This window comes from Triplophysa dalaica, chromosome 13 (assembly GCF_015846415.1).
Source record: "Triplophysa dalaica isolate WHDGS20190420 chromosome 13, ASM1584641v1, whole genome shotgun sequence".
In the NCBI taxonomy this organism is placed as follows: Eukaryota; Metazoa; Chordata; class Actinopteri; order Cypriniformes; family Nemacheilidae; genus Triplophysa; species Triplophysa dalaica.
The window spans coordinates 2,716,538-2,733,984 of record NC_079554.1 but is presented as its reverse complement, the minus strand read 5'-3'; the positions used below and the strand labels follow the sequence as shown (position 1 = coordinate 2,733,984).

At 39.3% G+C, this 17,447-nt stretch overlaps 1 protein-coding gene across 3 annotated transcripts in view; it reads right to left on the bottom strand.

The window, feature by feature from the left end:
* The window catches only part of LOC130434881 (rho guanine nucleotide exchange factor TIAM2), a 34,474-nt gene that overhangs the window by 11,888 nt on the left and 5,139 nt on the right, over positions 1-17,447 (bottom strand). For 2 of the 3 annotated variants that reach the window (XM_056765254.1, XM_056765256.1), the window contains exons 2-8: positions 6,846-7,056; positions 5,514-6,638; positions 4,896-5,328; positions 4,601-4,773; positions 3,157-3,381; positions 2,522-2,707; positions 2,257-2,406 (exon numbers count right to left, since the gene is read on the bottom strand). In XM_056765254.1, the coding sequence (XP_056621232.1) occupies positions 2,257-2,406; positions 2,522-2,707; positions 3,157-3,381; positions 4,601-4,773; positions 4,896-5,328; positions 5,514-6,632 (2,286 nt within the window). In that variant the 5' untranslated portion in view covers positions 6,633-6,638; positions 6,846-7,056. The remainder of the gene's footprint in view (positions 1-2,256; positions 2,407-2,521; positions 2,708-3,156; positions 3,382-4,600; positions 4,774-4,895; positions 5,329-5,513; positions 6,639-6,845; positions 7,057-17,447) is intronic. The other variant, XM_056765255.1, reaches the window with a different exon arrangement.

Below are 17,447 nucleotides of genomic sequence, written 5' to 3'. Positions count from 1 at the left end.
AGATCTCACCAGAAATAACCGTGAGGTTTGCTAGGAAATAATAAGAGGTCTGGGTGAAATTATAGATCTATAAGAGGAGACAGATGGATGGGCTTTAATCATCAGGTCGGGGTGGGAGACACAGCATGACCTCCACCGAGACGCCCATACATTCTCCCTTATCTGTTGAACATGCTTTCCCTATATGCACACAGTTGTCATATGGATGTATTCTACATAAAAATATATGTGGGGCAAATATGGGCAAAAAAATGTTGGGTCACATTCTCCAATAAGCTAAATAAATGCACAATAAGCAACAACATTTGGTGAAATCATTTCCAGGGCTGAATGGAATACATTTATAATCTGCATTTCTCCGTCCGTCATCTTGAAAGAATGTTTTTCGTGCTGCAATGCATTCTGGGATGACACAAACCGTAAATGATCCTCCCTTAAAATTTGGCCAGAATGATCTACATAAGGTTGCATATTTCTTTTTACAACATGCAATTCCCATACAACAGTAGCAGTTCAACTGCTGAGTTATTAATCTGTTTGCCTGACGCATCGTAACCCTCTGGAAACAATCGCGACTCCCCCCGTAAGAGCGCTCGAGATGCTACATATGCGCTGGGAGAACTTTGCGCTCTCACATCGCCAGCTGTCTCTCCTCTCAGATAGCTTGCAGCTTGCAACAATCAACCACATGCAGTTTATGGTAATTCCCGTCTTTGGTAGCATGAGCTATTACAGGCTGTTTTCAGCAGATTAGGTCCATTTAAGGCCGGATCATTATGAGGCTGGAACCACTGATCCATCGCCTCTGATCTCATGTGCGATGGTCTACACAATGGTGAATGCGGAGCCCATGTACAGAGGAGGAATGCTGATCTGGACTTAAATAAAAGAACTGAGAGTATTTCGAAAACAGCCCCTGGACACTCTGACGGGTGAAAGGATCTGTGTGTTTTCCTGCCATTTGACCTCTAGAGAAAGCTTTGATGAGCGTGTCGACGGTTGTTTGTTTTATCGTGGGGACTGTGAAAGTGTTTCCCACCCTGACACCTGTGAGCAGCATTAACATGTTGTTGTGAGAGTAAATGAGTAAAACAGGCTTGTGTCGTAAAGCGTTGGTTCTCCACCTGCCTACGAGCAACAGACTCTCAATTTAACTTCACGCTTCTTAAAATGCATTAAAGACAAAAAGTTTCATTGAATGCAAAAGTGCCTCTTTTTACATTGAATTTACTTATCAAGTCATAAAAAGACAAGCTGAGGGTCCATTTTTGGGTCCATAATTTCTTATTCAGGAGCCTTCACACACAATGGGGCCAAAGGAATGTATTGAGCCTGTTGGCCCTAAAGAAAAGTGTTTGTTCAGGTGACGAAGTAAAAAATTGCAATGCTGGCTGTTTTACAACGCTACAAAATAGAGGTGCACCGATATATAGGTTGCTAATCGGTATCGGTCGATAAAAGCAGTTTTTAACACAAGTGGCCGATACTTAAAAAACAGATGATGATCGGGTTGGATATATCCTGTCAATCAAAAGAGGTTTGATGTTGAATGTTATTAGTCCTTATGTACATTAATAACATTCAGAAAGTTAAGAAAATATTAATTTAATCTTCAGAATCAGTATCGAAAAATATCACTCTGAATATTCAGCAATCTGTATTGTTGGAGAAATCTATCGGTATCGGTGCATCTCTACGACAAATCTTTAATTGTTTGGTGGTACTAAAGAAAACTATTTGTTCAGGTGATGAAGTAAAAAAATACAATCCTGCCTGTTTTACAACGGTAAAAAATAGAGATGCACCGATATATCGGCCACTAATCGGTATCGGTCGATAAAAGCAATTTTTCACACAAGTTGCCGATAATTTAAAAACAGCTGATGATCGGGGCCGATATATCCTGTCAATATAATATTAATTATAAATAATATAAAATTATTTATTAATTAATAATAAATAATTTTATTAATATTAGAAATATTAGAAATATTAATTTAATCTTCAGAATCGGTATCGACAGATATCACTCTGAATATTCGGCCATCTGCTTATGTGGAAAATCTATCAGTATTGGTGCATCTCTACGACAAAACTTTCATTGTTTGGTCGTACTAAAAAAGTGTATAATAGCTTAATTGTATATTTAAAATGTTTAGGTGACAAAAGGTGTAAATTTTACTTCTTACCTATATGCTGACAGTATAAGATAAACAGAAATATAGTATGTAGACAATGTCTCATCTGCAGTCTTACCTGTGACAGGGACTGCCTTTTTTCACCGTTGCGCTTGGTCAGACTGTCCAATCCCTTCTGTGAAGAAAACAGGAGTCCACGTTTGTTCCTCATTGCTCGAGGCTGAGAGCGAGAGCGTCTCCTCAGCGTCGCCTCATCACGAGTGCATATCTATACAAACACACGCTTAATATCTCTCAGAATATCAATGGTATCTTATGTCATTTTTCTGGTAGAGCGGGTTTTAATGAGATCTCTTGAAAAAAAGCATGTGACTGTTCCGTACCAGCGCGTGGAAAGATGAGACAGAGAAGATTCCCAGACGTCCCAGCACCATTTTAGACGGCCGCCCGGAGGTGGCCAGCAGGCCTTTTGGGTTGGGAAGCTCTGTGCCCTGTAGACTAGCCAGGTAACAGCGCATGCGGTAGAGCTCCAGGTTGAACTTTTCCAGGTTCTGTTCCCATTGCAGGATCTGTGGAGGACAGATGATAGAAATTGCATTTTTTAAATACAAAAGGAAATGCAGAAACGTAGAAAAATGAAAAGCATTTCAGAGTTGACTTACTGTCTCTAAATCAAATGATGCAAAACTAACACAAAAGCTCAAATATCATTTTTTTTTAGTTACGAGTTACGAATCGAAGAAGATGTTTCGAACACTGATTTTACTCATTTTTTAAACCAAATAAGTCACTGAATACAGTTTTAATAACGTGAGTACTGCTGATCTTAGCAGGCCATGTGTGCAGGTACCCATTCGGATGCAGGTTTACGCTGAGCCTTTGTTTCCTGGCTCCGTTCAAAATTGACATCAATCATCTAATGACCCAATTTAGTAAAGCACTGATCTGAATGGCTCAGTATGTCCTTTAATCTTTCAAAACACCTAAGCATCCACAAACACATCCGTTTTGGCCTCACCTGGCTCTCAATAGCCTTTCTGTTCTTCTGGTCGCTGATAACAGACATCTGCAGCTCAGCCATCTTCTTCATTTTGCCGTCCATGTCGATCTTCTGAAGCAGGGCTCTGCTCTCATTCTCAAGGAGACGCACAGTGTCTTCCTTCCCCTGACGCTTGGCTAAATGTGACGCGCTGGCCGAGTGGATGGCCGTCACCCAGTTCTCCAGATCTGTTTGGTTTGCAGCCTGCGGATGAGAGGTGGGTCATGAACTGCTGCGTGTGCTTTGCTAATTGACGTTAAGTGTACAGTCTATACATAACAGCTAATTCATAAGGTGTTAAGACTGCCCAAGGTTTGCAGCCCAAACAGCATAAATTAACCATTGAGTCCATTGAGAAAAAGCTCATTTAACTCCAAAGACAGTGTAAGTGGAATATATTACTACACAACATTATGAAAACATATTCTATAAAACATTATTCCAGCATCAAACCTGGAAAAACTAACACAAGCTCTCCGAGGCACATGTGAGGACACGCTTTTTTTAAACGTGACTCTGAAAGAAAATGTCTGGACAGGAGTAGCTGTCTTACCACAAACAGTTATTCTGAGTCAGAGGAACAACAGTGTATGAAGCAAAGCTGGCCTTTCTGAACTCAACACTGACCGCATGAAGAGCATGCACTTAAAGTGAACACAGTTTTCTCGTATATGCGTCACACAACATATGCGGATGCAGGTGAATCTCACAAAATCTTGGGTTCCAAAATGTCAAACATGATCTTTTAAAAAGAAACTTGTCTCTACAAATTTCATTTTTGGGGGGATTAAATTCATGGTCTAACATTCCATTACCGTAACAGTCTAAAAATGACAATACCATAGCATGTTTTGCTAAAAACAAGTGAAGCCATGATGTCTAGGCAAGCTTTTGTTCATCACACATTATTAGACGATATTGAAGAATATTTTTATAGATGTGAAGAAACTACCTGAATCGGTAATGATAATCAATATTGTGATGTACAAAGTATAATGAGAGAATATGAAAGTTTTAACTAGAGAAAGAGATCAATTGTGTAAACTTGTAGGACAGCCAATTCTTTTGTAGAATATTTTAAAATTTCACTCTGGTTAAATAATAACACATCAAGCACTCAGACATAGCTCAATACATCCCGGTTATGAGATACATTATTTTGCATAAATGTAAATACAAAAATAATTTATTCTTTTGTTCAAATTATTCTTTGTCCAAGTTAGAGAACACAAATATCTTTATTATGAATTTTTTTGGTTAATTAAGTATGTTTTATATTTAAAATCATAACTACCATTTCAATGGTTTGGTGAAAATGATCCCATCTTAAGAATCTAAATCTAAATCCACCACAACAAAAAACAAATGTCGCAAAGGATTCTACCAAAGTCTGCAGTGCTGTTATATGAAAAGGATTACACACCTGGAAAAGATATACATCTCCATAGGCATTACTGAGGCAGAAGACATTCTCTTTCTTGGGATGCTCAGGGACCGCCTGCACAATACTGTCTTCAGCCAGAACCGCATAACGTGGTGAACATTCCAGTTCTGGAGAGGTCTTTCCATTGGACTCGCCTAACAAAAGCGTACATCCTGCAGAAGTTGAAAAAGCATTTAGAGCTTAAAACACACACATGAGCAATATTTTGAAATAAAGATACAGAATATATTGAACTACAAAATTCTCTGAAAAAAGACATATCAAAACGTCTTACCTTTGAGCGTGACCCAATACTGCCTCCACTTGCGTCGCGCTACCAGCTCCAGTTTACGGTCCTTGTGGAGGGTAATGAGGGGCTTGAAACCCAACCAGCCAGCCCTCCGAACAACTCCCTGCTCCTTCTCAAACAGGAAGTCCATTTGCTCCAGAGATCCCATTGAGCCGCTGCTGCTCTCCCCTTGCTCCCCCTCACCCTCCCAGACCTGAAGTCCATCGGCTGTTCCACTGCTGCTGCCTGTCTCCAGCCCCTGCATGAAGTTCTCATAGATGTTCTGCCTCAGAACAGCACCCTGGTTCTGCTGGCCAAGTGGTCCTGTTAAGGACCCCGAGCACTCTAGCTGTGCCTGGGAGGACATGGGGTTCCAAAATGGTCTAGAATCCACGGCTTCACCGTTGAAAACATCGGAAAAGTTCAGAGTGCTTGGTTCCTAAAGTTAAATTAGGCAAGTGGTAACATGGTTGAGACAATGTTGTAAAGACGTTCACAATAAGCTCAACAATACAACATTTACTGACTTTTCTATTGATTATGATATCTGTGATGACATCTGCGTAATATAACAATTAGCAGTTAAGCAGGAAGGTCTGCAGTGGTCAACTATTATTTTCTCACCTGCAATCGTGGCTTTTTCCTACTCAAACTTCCCGTCCAATCGCTGAGGCGGCGGATGCGACTCTTGAGCAAGTCCTTCCTCGTGTTCCCGTCAGGAACCGATTTTCTGCAGGGCAATGTAAGGGAGGTGTAATGCTGGACTTCCTGACTGACCTCTCGGGAACTCACATCCAGAGAAGAGGTCAGTGAGGCTTGAAATTGACGAGTGTCCTGGAGACGATCTCTGGTTGGAATGCCGGCAGTAGGGAACGGCACGGTCACGTTAGGATTCGTGTAGAGGTCAGACAACCCATTCTGCTCTAAATGCAGAAGGACTGAATCCCCAATGCCACTGTCCTCTTCAGCACGGTAGGTGTTGTATTCGTTACTATTGCAGTCGCTGCTTGCATACTGACTGCCTGTGGTTTGGCAGGTGAGTCCAACCATATGGTTCTCAGGCTGTTCTGCAGCAAAGCCATTGTAAGATCCAAAATCAACCGTACGAGTGGATGATAGTGTGGTATAACCGCTGCTGTTGTCTGAAGGCTGGTTGCTGGTAAAGACATTGTCGCAAAGCTCCGTCCCATTCCCCCAAGGTGAGTCATACCATGATTCCTCAGAGCTGAGAGAGCTCCCATTACTGGCCCTCTGGGTAACATCAACAGGTCCGCTGGGACGACCACCCAGCTCACCGTTCAGCTCCCGACGGGCCTTAGTAAACTCCACTCTCATACTCCCATCCTCTCTGAAAAGTACTTTGGGGCTGCTTTTACTGTCAGGTAGATCAGAACTTGTGTTCCTTATCGGAGCCTGTAGGCTGCATCCTCTATTCTGCTGCGTGTAGCCTACAAAGAAACCATTTCCCTGGAATAAAAGGTTGTCGTAGTCCCGGTGGCTTTTGGTGAGTACTTTATCATCAGCTTCCCGTTTGATGCAGTCATAATGGCGGGAGATGTAGGGTTGACTGTTCTTGTGTGATGAAACACCATTTTTGGCTTTGTATCCTGGGGTGCTCTTAGAGTTCCTCCACCAAGTGTTTGGAGAGAGGACATCATCTTTATGCTGGTGCAGCTTCAATGAGCCGGACTTGCCCTTGCCTGGGATGATGAAACTGCTGTACTGACTATCTGTGTTGCCCATTCTGATCTGTAAAGGAAAAAAGACAATAAAACTATTTACGCATCTATCAATCAATCAGTCTGATCTATCAAATATTACTACCAAATTGCATAAAACATGGTATCCATTTACTGTGGTTACTATGGTATCCATCTTTTAATGAATTCCATTATATTTCCATTCCTAATACATCTGTTGACGCACACATTTAGGACAAATGAAATATTAAGTGACCTGTTGTAAAGGCAGTTCTCAGAGCAGACAAAGCTATTCCGTCATATTCCTTTCTGACACGTTCCCTCGCTGTGAACGTCCTCTTTTCCTTGTCTTCTCTACAGCCGACTACTCTCTGCTCCAGCCCGGTGCAGCATCTGACCCTCACTGAGACCCTCCTTCTTTCAATGTGTCTCTAACACAGCTGTTGCTCACCCTCTCCATCGCTCATCTGCGGAGAAACAGAGGAAGGGAGGAGCATGTGTCAGGAACACACAGCCAGCTCTTGTGTGGAGGGCAGTCTGCAGTGGGAAGTCCCGCTCCCTCCCCCAAACTTAAACAACCCTCACGCTTCTGTACCGCTGCCACATTCCATGACGTAGCACTGCAAAGCATTACAAGGGCAGACTTCATACAACCCCACTGTTTATTTTCGGGCTAGGAAATTCCTCACGATTTTCCTTGGTTTTATATGGTTGGAGCATAATGATTTAGTAAGTCTATCCCTCCGAGCAACGTGTTTGGACTGTACGTGAAATCCTCTGACTATGTTTGTGGAACTATAAAATTGTTTGGTTGTGAAGCTCTGTCGTGAACAGATTTCATGAAATAATCCCAAATCCGATGAGCAGAATTTCATTAGTACAGGGAGGGACAGGGATTCTCCTGGCTGCTTGGGAATTCTCATATCCTGTAATATTTATTAAAGGGTTAGGGATAAGATCACATTTAAGTTAAGTTATATTTTAATGCAGTGGCATTCTCACATTTATTGGACACAAGTTATTAAACTCTATAAAATATATCAAAATATACGTTTTCGGTAAATTTTTACATCTGTTGGGGGTTTGACTAAGAAACTCATCCGTGACCTTTAACCCTGGAGTGAGCACTGAATGCCGCCGAGAAAACTTTCATTCACATGGCAACGCGTCAATGAAGCGAGGGACAGCGACTTTGAGATGCAGCAGGGAGACGGGTGGCTGCTTCATTATGATAAGTACCAGCAGGCGGTGTGACGTGATGCTTCAAAAACTGTGGCTTTGTAAGAGCCGGAACATAGACACAGCCGATGAGTTTTGTCCGTTCCAGACACAGGGCCGCAAGGGGCTGAACCAAAGCATTGTGGGTTGTGTGTGCCGTCCCATTCAGAAAAGATGATCTGAATGGCAGTAGCTCACATTGTGCATCTTTCTTTGTGTCACACTGGCCATCTGCTGGCCCACAGAGTGAGATCAGTCACCCCCGACCTGCGCAATTCACTAAGCCCGAACGAAACATAAGAGCACGCAGTGCCAAACTTAACTAGAACGCAACAAGATGGGCCATGTGATGAGTCAAAGACACTTGTTGAAGGATGCATGGGAGTGTGTGTGTATTGTTATGCATAGGTATTTCCATCTGCTCTTGACACTCAGCATCACACACTTTCAGACTTTTAATCTGTGGCGCTACACAACAGCAAGTGTCACTATTACTACCAATTCTTCCAAAAATTTAATGTCTATTTTCTTTGAACACAAAAGTTTGCATTACAACTCACTTTAACGCTTAATATGCTGGAGTCGGAGTCTGGAGTCTATGAGGCTTTATTACCATTTCCACATACTCAGATAGGGTTTGATGAAAAAAAAAATAGATTTAATGGATTTAAAAGCACTAAATATGTTTCGTAGCAAAACTGTTAGCCTATGCGAGTACCGTGAAACTTCAAGGTTTTCATTTTGAAGGTTTTGGTGTCTTTTCATTCTCCGAAGGCTGACAAAAAATTTCAAATAAGGCTTGTTAACATCTCTAAAATGTTCTAAAAATGTGTTTCTGAATATTTTCACGTTCCGCTAACAAACGTTTTTTACATTTATATGACATTATGTAAACATTTTGCTATGACATATTATTACATAAAATATAATCAAAAAAGCTTTTTTATCATTACTGCAACCACGATATATATATTTTTCTAAGACACAACCTTAGTTCTGAGAAAGTTTCCTGTTAGCTAAAACAAACCAATAAGAGAGTTTAGCAGCCTAATATAAAACGCATGCACACACACAAATATAACACCCAGAAAACAGTGATTTAACAGTGATTATGTCTGCCAGGCTCTAAGAATGAAGGCATTATAAAAGTATGTATTTTTGAAAGGATGGTTTTGGGAGGAGCCGTTTTGGGCAGCGGAGGCAGCTGGCCGCCTGGAAGATCGACATGACTGAGCCTCTTGTTTGACCCAGCATGCCTCAACTTCCAGCACACCACTTTTAAGACAAATTACCACACCAATGACAACACACAGCACTGAGAGAAAGAGAGAGAGAGACTTTTGTTAAATCCAGGTGTTGATTAAAGGGTGTGATCGTCTGATAAAAATAATGGGTTGGATCAAAGCAGCAGGCAGGCAGTGGGGAGTCTTTGTTAGATTCCCCGCAGATTTTTCTGGAATATTGGGGTATCATGCAACACAAGGCAATACAGGAAATGGCTTTTCCATTTGCTTTGGCAGCTTTTTGGTCAACACATCAACAATAATTGTTGACGGGCCAAGGTCTACGCGCTGTCAGACGCTGTACATGAAAAAAAAATGCACCATTACTGCTAACAACATACATCGGTGTGGCAAACGGATAATTTTCAAGAAAATACTTTGTGTCAAATTATGTTAATCATGACAAACGTGAGGATGGCATATTCCTCAGTTTGTTTACTTTAATCTATGAATACAAGCATACAAAATCATACCTTAAACTTTGCATAAAATCATCTGCCAAATGCGGAAATGCCGCTTTTAGATTTTAAGTGCAAGAAAGACCATGCATTTATAATGGAGAAAGTTAGATGCACCAGTATATAGGTGACCAAATACCTCACAAAAATGAACTACAAGCAGTTTTCACAAATGGTAGAAATAGTGTTTCAGGCTTATGGCTTTTCCTGACAGGAAAGCTGTTGTCTGCGTCACAGAACAGTCCGTAGAGGAAGGAAAGCACTGCATGCCGCTGTAAGGTGGCTCACAGGAAGTCCAAGCTGAAACAGGTCAGATAGAGGATAACGTCTGTATGTGTAAGGCCAGTTCTCATGGGAAAATGCACTAGTGCCTGGATAAAACACAGCAAAGCAGGCTGGACCAGACCTGTCAAGGGAGACGGTCTCATAGGATGCTGCCTGTGGGCAGAAAAAGAGTCAGAGCTGGTATGGGTGTGCTCTTCCATCTGCTTCCGCTGTTCTTCTGCTCTGTTGTGACCATTCATTACTCACAACCATCAAACTACATGTGTGTGAGGAGTTCTGCTTTATTTTTAACTATGAGGTTTTTTACTTACTATCTGTACTTTTTCTGTGTTTATACTTTGTAAAAAATTGACTAGTACATTATAGAGCACATCTCATACTTTTTACATTCTTAATGCTATAAAATAACATTTTGACCAAAAATACTTAAGAAATTTAAATTATTTATGTACGTAAGTATTTCACTCAGAAGTAAATTAAGGAAATATAGTCCTTCAGAAATGCTCGTCCATTATAAATGTTCTTAAGAGTAAAAGTACTGTCCACCTCTGTTTTTTCTGAGCTGACTAACTTAAGGTCTGTGGATGATGTCAGTCCTTTTTAAGCGAGTTCGTTCCTCATCTTGCGTTGCCCTCAGGCAACTATTTTTACTCTCTTGTCTGTTTTTGTCTCCAGTCTATTTCGAGTACAATTTCTATCTTCTTGATAGAGACAGATAATTGGAGAAATTTCCAAAGCTTCCAAAGTCTGGAGATAAATGGTAAATATTTCTTCGTTCAAATAATCCCCAAAACATATTTTTATGATTATTAATGCAATCATTTGTGTAAAAGTTAATTTTTATTAGATGCAGATTATGTGCAATTTGCACATCTCAGAGGGTACATGTTTGCAAGACGTCATATATCCGTGTCTGGGTTGTAAAATTGGACCTGTTGAGTTAAAGGCTCAGCTTCACGTGACACAGCATCACTAGATCTGTTTATTTTACCCTGGAGGAGGACTAACATTTGACTACTGCTCTGTTTCAGCACCTGACACCATCAGCCGTTGCCGACCACTAATGAGCCGGATACTGCGGTTACAGCAAAGCCAAAGTAAACAAAGCAACCCAATACCAAAAACACATAAGCATCTGCACACACAAAATCAACATTGCTTCAAATGAGACTTTCTTGAACTTTTTTTGCTTTAAATGTGTATGCGTATAAAGACTTGAGGAGTGGGAAAAATCTAAAACTACATCATGGAATTTATAATTTGATTGAATTATTTGTTGTCCAAGACTTCATTTACACTTGGCATCTTCTGTCTTGATATGATCAAAAGTGGTCATATAGTTACCTAACTCACTGTTGCCATTTGTGCCTGATAACAATATATGTTTCAAACGTGTCTTCTGTGTTTCGATAACAGAATCCTGTGTTTCAAGACACACATTATTTAGTGTTTTATTGCGATTAACTTAACCTTTTAACATAATAATTCCTTTCAAACTTTGTCTTGCAGATATTTCATGTCACACAGCCCATAAAAGTTTTATGACAATGTAGGGGTGTAACGACACTTCTTATTACGATATTTTGTGATGCAAATATGTTACAATGCAGATCCGCATCATAGAGAGATGACATTTTATTATATTCGTTTAGCGGGCAAAACCCTGTCTACTCAGCCCCAGCGCGTCACAAGTGCTTATCTTACATATGCTGTAGAGAGAAGTCTCTGTGAGAAGGGGAAGCACAAGACACAATCTGTGTCTCCACGTGGTTTTCAAAGCATCTTATTTTCCTTCACAATCGCAGTTAAAACATAGCTAACTTCAACAAACTGCTGGTGAGTCACCCCGAAACTCATTACTAAGGCAAGCACAAACATTTTTAAACATTTACACGGGTCCCTCATATCTCACGTAGGAAAGATTGAAAGACATTTTTTTTTAAATATTTCTCTGTCTCAAGCAAAGACAGAGATCAATGATATGTGAGCGCTTGAGTCTGAGCTCTGTCAAAGCATTTCATTGGTTGAATGTACTGAATGTACCCTTAACCAAACAAATGAATCATCTGAGTCAAAATGAGATTGAATGAATAGGTACATGTCGTTGATGGTCTAATATTCTCTGTTTTGCAACAATGCATATCCAGTAGTTACTGAACTTTTCTGAAAAATAAAGGTTTTTACAATTTGTTTAATTTAATTCTAAAGTAAAGTAAATTAAGTCAAAACAGTTCAATCTTTGTATAGAACATTAAATTACACCAATTAAATTAGTTAAACCAGTTAGATTTTAGTAGACTAAATATAATGTAGATTTCGTTGCCTAAAACTAGACTTAAAGTAAAATGATGGGGATGACTAAAATATGACTCAGACTAAATTGTATTTTAGTGGAAATACTATGTCTAATTGTGCTGTCAAATTTGACACTCATTTTATTTCTAATTTCATGTTAAATTGCACATTTTGTCAGTGACAAACCTGCAATACTGGAGGTTTCGTAAAGCTTAAAATGTTTCTTTAAGACATGTGCAACAAAAAAGTTACTGAAATATTTTAAAATAAATGTTATTTGATGGTTCAATTTTGTGCAAAATATTGTGTATATCGTATCGTGAACTGAGCAATGAGATACAGTATGAAACGTGAGTGTATCGTTACACCAATATTACAATGTACAGTATAATTCCACTGATATGCTTATTCTACACAGATAATAGATCTTAATTCTCTCTCATATACACAAAGAAAAGTTATTTCCTTTAGCCACACACTGCTCTTGAGCCATTTCCTTTCAACAGGCCACTGACCAATCACACGCCTTCTTTGTTTTACTAAAACACAGTGAAAGTAATCCACCCATCCATGTCTGTTCCTGTCAGGCAGTTTGGGTCCAACATGCATGGAAACCGGGCTGCTGCAATTTTTCCTTCGCATTCATTTTACACTTGTTCTTAGTGATGGTCATCTAACAACCAACTAGTGTTGTTTGCTAGTTTATCTTTTATGAATCTTATTGTTTTATGAATCACAATTTCCCACTTTGAGAAATTATCATAAAATCATTTTTTTATGTAACATTTTATAAATGAGGTCCCAGGTTGTTCAAATCATGTTGGGTACAAGTACGCCACTTTCCATGCAAAGGTTTTGTTCTATTAAAATTAAACTTGATGGAAAAATCCAGGCAAACTATGACCCATGTGTACCCACATTCTGGAGATTGGGTGGAGATACACGAGCCACAGTCTTCCTCTGACTGGGATTAATAAAGGGAATTATGCATGGGTTCTGGCGTACGCATGGTTTATAAAACTCAAACTTTTGTGCATGTGCACACTTTAAGGGAGAAATCTACACAAAGTTTTATAAATAAGACCCCTGCTGTGAAAAAGACCAGGACCAAGCTAAGCTGACATGAACCAGTTTAGACCTGCCTAAAATTCATCCTGGTCTTACCTTATCTTTTCAGGAGAAAAAAGAAAAATTTATCCTTAATCTGGCCCACAGGTCCAGTCTCTTTGTTTTATCAATCTTCTCGATAAACAATTTGAATGCACCTCCTCAGTCTCTCTCAGTCACAACCAACTGAGGGTCATGAAACGACGTTATGCTGAAATTGTTTTCACATTCTGTCATCCTCAGCTGCTAAAGAAACTTCTCTGGGCTGAAAGGAACATGTAAACAAACTCACAAGACCCTTCACTGTTACATAAACGAGCTTCAGATTGTGGTTCCTGTCTACACCAAAAATCTGATCTCACCACCGGGAATTGAAAGAGGCGTTCCTCTTACACAACACTGCACTGGACAGAATGGAAAATATTTTTGGAGATCAACTCTAGCCGAAGCCATAGACAAAGCCAGAAGAGAATACGTTTAAACACCTTAATCCATCACTTGCTGGTCTTTCGCAAAAGCAAAAGTAGGTATAAGAATGGCTTCCCAGGGATTTATATTAGAAAAAGAATTTGAGCTATATTTCAAATAATTTTAAAATCATGTTGGGCCAGAAAGCAACTAGAAACCACACTAGTAGCCCAGGAATAACAGGGGCCTGAAGTATAAATGAGGCATATGCACAAAATGGCCATAGAAATGTTTGTACGCTGTTTTCCACGCACAACATCTTGCCGATATGCATATGTGACATACATCCATGTATGGATGCTCTTGACGGTGCGTATCCACTCTTTTTCCTTGAGTGAAAAGTAATGTAATAAACAAAGATTTTAAACTCTGCTTTCATTTTGATATACAGTTACGATAAATATTCCACCCTTAAAGTAAACACCTAAATTGCATCAAGACATTACGCAGAAGTTAAACAGAAATATTATATATTTAGACATATTTATACTGGATGTGCATGATCGCTTTCTATGGCATGCTATGTTTTAAGGACAGAAGTGCATGTTATAGGTGTACAATGTCTCAGGTTATGAGAAAATATAAATATTTGGCGTGAACAATGATCAATGATGCCCACTTACTTCAATATTATGGTGGACACTGCTGGACTCGGTCCTGTTTGAAAAGGTCTTATGATAATAGTTTTCTATTCAACCGCAGCTATACTGAGGTTGATGTCGTGTGAAGGCATTTCCACAACATTATAAAATAAACTGTATTGCAAGGATACAACTTACAGAGAAGGGTAAAAAATGCAAGTTTCCTTTTTAAAATAAAGCCAGCGATATATCTGTTTTCACTAAAATAGCTTAAAGATATTCACCTTATCAGCAAAACTGGATAAATCTGATTTGATTAGTATTTTTAAAACAACTGTAATACTATTTGGCCAGCGGAAAAGATTGAGATCACTATATTCTTTATCTGAAAACTATTAAACAGTTTATTGATATTTGGTATATTTGTTCTACAACATAATGATACTGAATGATTTTTAGCAATGTAATATGTATGGCACAAATGGCATTTATAGGCTAATCCGTCTTGTACCTTTGATGGTGTTAAACATTGTGTCACATGGATTGGATATGGATGGAAATCATATGTAGATGAGCTTATGCTTAGTTAAACTAGGCAATGTAAACCCCATATATGTTGATTTGTGGGAGGAGACGGGGTGGTGATGCAGGTACACACAATCTTTCTCTGACTGAGTTTAAAAAAGGGAATATATCTGTTATACAGATTTTGATTTTTAATACTTTTATAAATCTGAAAACTTTTGTGCATACACAAAACCTAGCTTTTGTTCGTACGTTTACTTTTAGGATGAAATCTACGGCGAGTTTTATACACGAGGCCCCAGGAATTTGTATAGGCAACCATTGCTCAATTTTTAACAAGAATTTGCATTTACTTCACCACTCAAGTAATCAAAAGGGGTTACGTGAATTACGGTATATAGAGGCACACAGAAGAAAGCCTTGGTGGGAAAATAATGTCTTTTCTATTCACTTTAAATCTTTAATTTTGCAGGATTTTTCAGTTGCCAGTTAACCGTTCCTCTCAATAAGACTCAATCTCTCAGCTGCAATATCCAGCAAAGCCACAGACGTACAGACATTCAGTGCAGACGCACTGAATGCTGAACTCAGACCCTTACTTAAGGAATTATATCTTTGAAAAATCTATTCATAAAACATTCCTTTGAGCTTTATCTTCCATAATTCAAATTATCTTCAATGCATGTGTTATTTTGCAGAATATATCAGTGCACATTATTGTAAAGACAAAATGTAAACAAGATCAAAGTATAATGAAAATATAACAACGCACGCAATAGTGGTTCCAGTTATTCCCTCAGTTTACTGAAATACTAAAACAGTGCATTAAAAACAAAGAAAAAGGTCATTATGTAATGTGAACAATAAAAATTGTTTTTCTTTCAATTGAAACTTTATAACCTTATTATGGCTTCTCCTAAAAGGGATTCGAGTCTTACCAGACTCCACCCCAGTACCACTCCAACTCCGTAAATCGGCACCCTGCACATCCAGCAAACATAACTGTACAAACTGTAAAAAAATTATTGTCTGGATAATGGAAAAAATAAAGATTTTGTGTTTTGGGAACTGAAACCAAGTGTGCAGGAAACACATGCACGTGTAATTAAATGCAGCTGCAGCTGAAGGTCGATCATTATTCAGCGGGACGGCCTGGGACAGGCAGATGATGTCATGAGGAGCCTATCTTAAAAACAGTTCTATTTAGCGCTCTGTGTTTACCGTAATAGTGATGGGTAAACGTTACCGTTTTTTGCCAGAGGGTTGAAGCATGCTGAGAACAAAAACAACTCTTGCTTATTAGCAAAAGCAGAGAAAACAAACGACCTGCTGCTTTTCTCCAGTTGGAATCGAAAGTGTTTCTTTGAGCAGTAAATCTCATCCCAGTGAGGTTAAGGCAACTCTGAGATCACTTGATAATGAGCGGCCCTCAGACGACACACTGGCGTGTGGCTTTCCCGAGGTCCGTTATTAACACAGAAGCGGGATGTTGATAAGATCACATTTACCATGTAATAGCAGAGTGGCTGTTGTGATGAGGTCTTTGAGTTTTCAGTGTGGTGTGACCACAGCAAGCCCCCGAACCGCTCAGTGCCCCCCTAACCCAAACGGACGCCTAGACACACAGACCATCGGCTCCCAAAATTACAGCCATGGGTAACCAGCTCTCCTCATAACCATGTGCTATATCATGAAAATTCACCATTTTCTGAAAGTTGTGTCGGCTTTGGAGACAGACATGCAAACTATATTGACCATAACTATGCAGGGTTGTTAGAAATCCATATGTTATATGATGAATCTTACAAAAACTTTATTCACCATACAAATATTCACCCAAAAATTACAATTCCGTCATTATTTACTTAACCACGTGTCATATCAAACCATTATGTCAAACCTTCCACATTTATTGTATGGAAAAGAACAGGTGCCTCACTTCTTTGGTGGTCAACAGAACTATGAATCTCACAGGAATTCATAACTATTTTACGAAGTGGCTAATTCATATAATTTCGTACAATCTTGTGCGTATTGCGTATGTTTTAGTACAATTTGCTTTTTCACCAGTGATGTTAGACTTAGGGATGGGGTTAGGTTACATTTTTCTAATAATCTTATGTTATTATATGGTTCACATAGTTTAAATTCATACGAATAAGCCATCTTGTAAAATAGTTACAAATTCCTGTGAGATCAGGCTGAAAAAAACTTACAGATTTTGACTCTTAGGTGAACTGTTTCTTTCACAAACATCACAAACACTGTTTTAGCTAGTAAGTTAAACAAAGTCAAAGTTATTGACTAATCTAACTCTAAACTTGTTTTGTCCCATTTGCACCATTCCTTTAAATTCTTAGACTGGGTTCTTCCCAGACCCAAGACTCAGCATATTCAGCTCAAAAATTCGAAAAGGGGGTCTGATTTGCCAAGGACAATGTCGACCTTGTTTGATTTGGATTGAGGTGAGTTCCCTTCCACCATATGTTGACTTTCCACTTCAGATCCTGTCTGGATGCTCAATGGCATTTTGGTTTCCAAACTGTGGGTGTTCAGCTGAGAGGCAGCACGTGCCTGTGTTGGATTCAGTTTCACGCTGGCGATGAATGAGAAGAGCTCAGATCTCAGGCTTGCTCTA